The sequence below is a fragment of the Cuculus canorus genome, chromosome 1, assembly GCF_017976375.1.
Source record: "Cuculus canorus isolate bCucCan1 chromosome 1, bCucCan1.pri, whole genome shotgun sequence".
Lineage (NCBI taxonomy): Eukaryota > Metazoa > Chordata > Aves > Cuculiformes > Cuculidae > Cuculus > Cuculus canorus.
Window position 1 is genome coordinate 140,940,909 of NC_071401.1, and position 6,354 is coordinate 140,947,262.

Sequence of the window (6,354 nt, forward strand, 5' to 3'; positions counted from 1 at the left end):
TAGATACTTTGACCTAGAAGTATTTGCATTTCATAGGTCATGTTCATGTTCTCCATGAACAAACATGAAAAATGGGCTGCAGCCTTGCAGTGCTTTTTGCCACAGGAAACTCTTCCCTTTTGTTGGGTGTGGAGTACAGTGCCCACAGGCACAGTCCTTTGTGGATTTAAGACATGGGAAAGAAAGAGTTGTGCCATACAGGGAGAGGTAAAATAGTCACTGTTGTAGAGGACTTGTGTGTGCTCCAGAATGGCTGAAAGCTCCAACAAATGAAATTTAGTAAAGCTGTATGTCACATCTTGGGTCGTGTGCTGGGGTAGCTGTAATGAAGAAAAAAAAAAAACCCAAACTCTTTTTAATACGTTGTGCAAAATGTCTTCTTATTTTAGAGTCTACCTATCGTCATCAAGCTACCATTGATGATGAAGTGGTTTCCATGGAGATACTAGATACAGCTGGTCAGGTACGTGGGTACATGTACTATTATCCAATACCTTGGCTCAGATAGACAGCAGGGAAGGGGAGTGCGGTGGTGGTGGCAGTGTGGTGGGTGGTAAATGTGCTTCGCTTTGGGGGCAGAGATTTGCTTCTGAGCAGAGTTCCCACTCCACCACCACCAGCTTGCTGCTGGACTCAGACCCTTCTGCAAGGGACCTTGCTTAGAGTTTTCAAGCACTGGAAGAAAGAACAAAGTCAGGGTTTAGTCTGAGATTAAAATTATTTTGTTCTCGTTCCTTGATTCAGGGCTAAGCCAACACCACATTATTACTGTGCACAAAGTCACAGTATGTTTCTACAGCCAAGTGATGAGGCCTGACAGCCTCTGTCAATGATTTCCACCCAAGTGAAGAGCAGTTTTGACACTGCCAGGTCCCCCTTTCTTTCAAAACGTGGCAGATGCTCATGCTGCACAAGTCCTGTGCAGTTTGTGTGCTGGGTATTATTCCATGGAGAAATTGTTTCAATTGCCTGTAACCAGCCTGCCCACAGGCAGCCCATGACACCTCAGTAGAGTAGATCTCTATCTTTTACATCATAAAAAAGGGTGACATGCATAAAGAATAAAGTAAAGCAGAAGTACATGGCTTTGCAGGCTTTGGAGGATCAACATCTATCTGAAGGCCTGGTGTTTTCCTCATAAATTAAATTCCTAAGGCTGGTGTGTGTCTTTTCAAAACAGGAGGATGCTATTCAGAAAGAAGGACATGTGCGATGGGGTGAAGGCTTCGTGCTGGTTTACGACATCACAGACAGAGGCAGCTTTGAGGAAGTGCTGCCACTTAAGAATTTGTTGGATGAAGTTAAAAAACCGAAAAATGTCACCCTTATCCTGGTGGGGAACAAAGCAGACTTGGATCACTCCAGGCAAGTCAGCACGGAGGAAGGTGAAAAGCTGGCCACAGAACTAGCATGTGCTTTTTATGAGTGCTCTGCTTGCACAGGAGAGGGCAACATTATGGAGGCCTTCTATGAGCTCTGTCGTGAGGTTCGGCGTCGAAAGATGGTCCAGGGCAAGACTCGGAGACGAAGCTCCACCACCCATGTCAAGCAGGCCATTAATAAGATGCTTACCAAAATCAGCAGCTAAAAAGAGCTGTACTAAGCCACAGAAGCATTTTATAGCATATTAGTTTGGATTAGGGATGAGGCAGGCAGAGCACATTTAATTGAAAATGGTCAAAGCTTTGCAATTAAAAAATAGAAAAGACAAACCACACTACTTTTTTGAGTAACTTGGGGTCAGACTTTTTTTCCTGTTTTGAGATGTATTTAGCCACACTACTTCTGGCTAACATGGAAAAAAAAAAAGAGGGGGGAAAAAAAAAGCAAACTCCAAAGGACTAGATGATTGTGGGGACTGGCATTGACAGATTGTCTTCTCCTTCTACAAGGCTGGTTCCAGTACCCTGCAAGTCAGTAGTGCCTAAACATCGTTTCCAGCCAGCCATCCACTCAGTAGCCACTGGAGAGTAAGATTCTGTCCTCAGTCCATCAATGACCATCACAACCGCTGTTCTCAAGGACTGAATACATGTGGAGGCTGCTGTGTTTTACCAGAAAGTTCATGTGACACCTTTCACCAGCTCTAAATTGATGCATCGTGTGCTTTTACTCCAAACTGTCCTTCCTTGTTATTTTCTCCAAATCTATGAGTGATGATGTTCTTTGCAAAGTGTGCAAAAAATATAGGAAAGACCTTTTTCATGGGGTCTTTAGTCAGCAAGACACACATTTCAACAGAGCTGAAGTTCAGCTGCTTTTCCAGATCCTCTGAAACTGCACAATTCATCATGAAATAATCAGCTAGTCCAGTGGCATTTCAGCATTTCCCCCTTGAAGTACAGTACTGTACCTGGTGAAATGGGATTGTATGTGTTGGGAAATCACAAGAATAACCATATTACTATTGATTTAGTTATGGGTAGGTTTTAGCTTTTGTTTTTATTTTTGGTTTGGTCTTCTTTCAATTCAAGTAGTTGCTCTTATTCATTTTTCCACTAAAGAAGAACTGAATCCACAGTAAGGCAAGTATTTAAAGCCAAAACTCAAATGCAAATCAGATATGCATGGCCTCTACCATATCAAAAGGCCATAATTTCCAGCTGTTTAAACTTCCAGATATTACTTGAAGCACTCTGTGGTTTAAATGAGAACAGGGGTTTTGTGCCTCTATCTGACATGTTCAATTGAATGTGCATTTTTGTCGGATTTTTGTGCCTGGGATAAAAAGTTTTCAGTCCTCTCTTCTCCTCCCTGATGCATCATATTTAAGCCAGCAGTCAAGTTTTCCTTGTTACTTGGCATGTTAACTGTATGCTAAGAGATGCAGGAACCAAGACTGAAAGACTTCCATTGAGGTTGTGCTCATCTCCCACCAGTTGTGTTGTATCCCTTTAGGCAGTGTGGTGTGCCACTCAGACTGGCATCATCAGAACCACAGCCAAAGGCTGGGGGGACAAATGGGAATATTAGCAGTATTCTCCTTTGAGGAAAAGCCCTCCTGTAGCAACTACTTACAGCTTTATTCTCCGCTGCTTTGTACTTCATATGGTTGTTTGCCTCTGTGAGGAAGTAGCACCAAAAGGCTATCAAACGCAAATTACCACAGCTGTAGGAGGATGAGGATGTTTTATTTTGTTGGATTGCACTTTGTGCAGTTATAGGTAGCCATATAAGAGGTGGAACTGGCTGGAGAATCAAGCCTGTATATCCCTGTGTACAGAGAAGAATCCCAGGTTAGGACTTTTCAAAAGGATTCACTTGAAGATACTTTGCCAAAGTAAATTTTTTTTAAGCATTCTCTCACCCATATCTTTTATCCAACCAGCATCGAAGAACATCACATTCAGTTGTATTTTATTTATACTGTTATTTATTTTCTCTGTTTCCCCCATTCTAGACAGTGAAAGTTCATTCCACTCTTCTGAAATCAATATCTATATTTTGATCTTCATATTCAAGAATGTTGCTGTACACCAGCAGCGTACTGCAATGGAAACTTCACCATGTGCTTCTGGGCAGAAGGTTCTTGCAACAGGTGATGTCACTATCCCCATGACACACCTGTTCCTAAACTATTGGTCATATCTCTAACTTTTGTTTAAAAAAAATTTGCCATTTCCAGTCCTATTGGTAATGCAAAATCAATGCAAGTGTAAAAGAAGCAGCTGGTGCCTGTTCACGCACCAGTAGTCATTACCTGAAAGTCTGAACTTGCAAACATCTATTAGGAACTCAAGTGAGCATTTCACAAAGTGTTGTTTTCCAGATCAGTGCCGTTGCTTGAATCTGAAGTAAACAAAATCCTTACCTGCAATCCCATGGCAACATAGCTGACGAGGAAAGTCATTATGTTGGTATTCTAAGCAATTGATTTATTCCTCACTAAGACAATTTCAACAGTTCTTTTCCCTGAAAACCTTTCTTAGGTTTCAGAGTAAAGCTGCATTTAAAATACGAAAAGTTAATATATGCATTACAAGAGAAAATAAATTAATCATATTAATATTGGGAGGGTTGAAAGGAGGGACAGGCTGCTACGGTCCTAACACTTTGCGAAAGAATCCCAGCAAATTATATCTTCTTTTATAATGTCTGTATGGAGAAGTCATAAAATTCTGGTGAAAGAAAATGTTCCACTGTGCAAACATGACTTGTTACATAAAAAAACCTCTAATAAAAATAGTAGCATTCCTTTTCAAAGACTGAATTTGGAAACCGCTGAACATGATAAACACTCGGTCAAAAAGGAGGCTGCTCTTCTGTGACCTTTCCTCCCACACAAACACAAATTTCTTTACTTAACTGCTCATTAATTTTTTTTCCTCTGTGTAATGGGCTGCTTGTCAAGCCAGTTACAGTATATTATAATCTGTTGATACATATTATGTAGTATTAAATACAATCTGGTATAGTGTTGCTCACAATGTTGCAACATATTATTGGCTATGCTATAAATGTGTCATATTTCCACAATGTGTAAATTGAGCCAAAAAAAGTGCCCAAGCATTGAAAAGGCCAAATGCAACATGAGCCCACATTTGGTCGCCTTTCTGCAGCAGACATCAACAGTTTACATTCTGTTCCAGCTGCTGCTATTTAAATGTACATATATGACACTAACATTAAATTCCTCTCCTCAGCCTATTATCGTTTCTCAGGAGAGAGGAAGGGAAGGATGATAAACAAAAGGTGGAGGAAAGGTGAAATGGATACTTGTTACCTACAACAAGTTGATTGTCATTTATGAAGTTTTTAAATATTTATCTTCAATTGATGAAGAGTTAGTCATGCCCATGCTGCAAGACCTGGATCAGGAACCAAGACTTCCCTAGAACTTTGAGAATCTTTGTATCTGGGGGTTCGGTGCAACCATGGATGGAAGTGAGAACCAGCCGCTGGGTTTGCACCTGGATCCAGACAAGTTGTCCCCAAACCTGGGGACAGTTGCATCTGGCAGTTTGCTACTAGGCTAGTTGATTTTTATATATATAATGATCTGTATGCATTTTTACATTAAAAATATTAAAGCTTGTGCTTGCAGATAATATATAAGAAAAAAAATAAAAAGAAAAATTACAAAACAGTGCTCTCTGTACTGAATTCTTATGCGGTGATCTTCGATTAGTTATCTCCAAAGTGTTGTCTTCCAGCTTTTAAGGGCCTAGTTCAAGAAGTCCTGATTCAGATTTTATTTAATCTTTATCTAAGGGAAACAAGGAATTTTGCCTGAATAAGGACTTCAGGCAATAACAATGACCTCAGTGAAACCCACCACCTAAACTTTGTCATGCCAAATAAATAACATGGGTCTCGATCCCAAGCTTCTCAGGTATTATTCTGGGCTAAGAGGTGTAGGAGATTTATGGACAGAGACAAATTTTCACCTGCTACCAGCTATGCCCATTTTCCAAGGATGATGGCACTGTTGTTCTGAAGAGAAGGTGCATTACATGTTTGTAAGGTGTATAGTATCAGTGGTATAGAATCCCACATACTGTGAGTATTCAGCTGTAGCAGAGGAAGCCTCATTGCAGAAGAGGGGAAGCAGCTGTAATCTACTCTCTTGTTTTCCTCCAAACCTGGATCAACCAAGAAACCCAAAGCATGATCATAAACAGCTGAATGGCAACGGGGCTATAAGAATGCCACCCCTGGCATAACACTGCATGAAGTCTGGGTGCATAACCTATGTTATGAGGAGAAGCCTGCCAAAATTAGGTAAAGCATGCTTCCAGTCACTGTCTGCCTCTTTCATTGCAAAGCAGCCTTGAGTTACATCAAGGTGCATTGTAACTTATTCCTGTCAAAGTAACATTTCCTGGGAAAGAAGTAGCTGCAGTCATAAAAGCTATGCATAAACAGTGTTTGGCTTTCCTTTTATCTTTCTTTTCAATGGCTCTATCTATTTGCATATCTTGAGAAGAAAAGAAAAAAGATAGAGGCTTTAATTAAAGAAGACTCCATGGCATTTTGATGTATCTGCCTTGATGTTCTTTGAAAAAATAAACCTACAATGAAAACAGTATCATCTTAGAAACTCTGGTGTTATGCACTTTATTTCTATTTCAGATGCCAGGCACTAATTAATGCAGGGTTATGACAATAGAGAGCAGTGTCTTGTCATGCTGTGCTTTGCAAGGTTACTAGGAGGTGATAATGATGACTTGTGTGAGGCCAGTTCTGCCTGGTTTCTGTTAACACAGTCCCACGGGAGGGGGGAAGCTATTACTGCAGCTCACAGCAGAAAGAGGCGAGCTAAGTTCCTGAGGCAGGACTCCACCAACTCCAACAGGGTTATGCGCAGGACATGCCAAGCTTCTGGTTCACAGCTTTGGTAGGCAACATGTGGAG

At 40.8% G+C, this 6,354-nt stretch overlaps 1 protein-coding gene across 1 annotated transcript in view; it reads left to right on the top strand.

Annotated features, from left to right (window-relative positions):
* RERG (RAS like estrogen regulated growth inhibitor) overlaps positions 1-5,832 on the top strand; it is a 112,638-nt gene extending 106,806 nt beyond the window's left edge. The window contains exons 4-5 of the mRNA XM_054056481.1: positions 390-463; positions 1,181-5,832. Of these exons, the coding sequence (XP_053912456.1) occupies positions 390-463; positions 1,181-1,588 (482 nt within the window). The 3' untranslated portion in view covers positions 1,589-5,832. The remainder of the gene's footprint in view (positions 1-389; positions 464-1,180) is intronic.
* Positions 5,833-6,354: the final 522 nt, after the last annotated feature.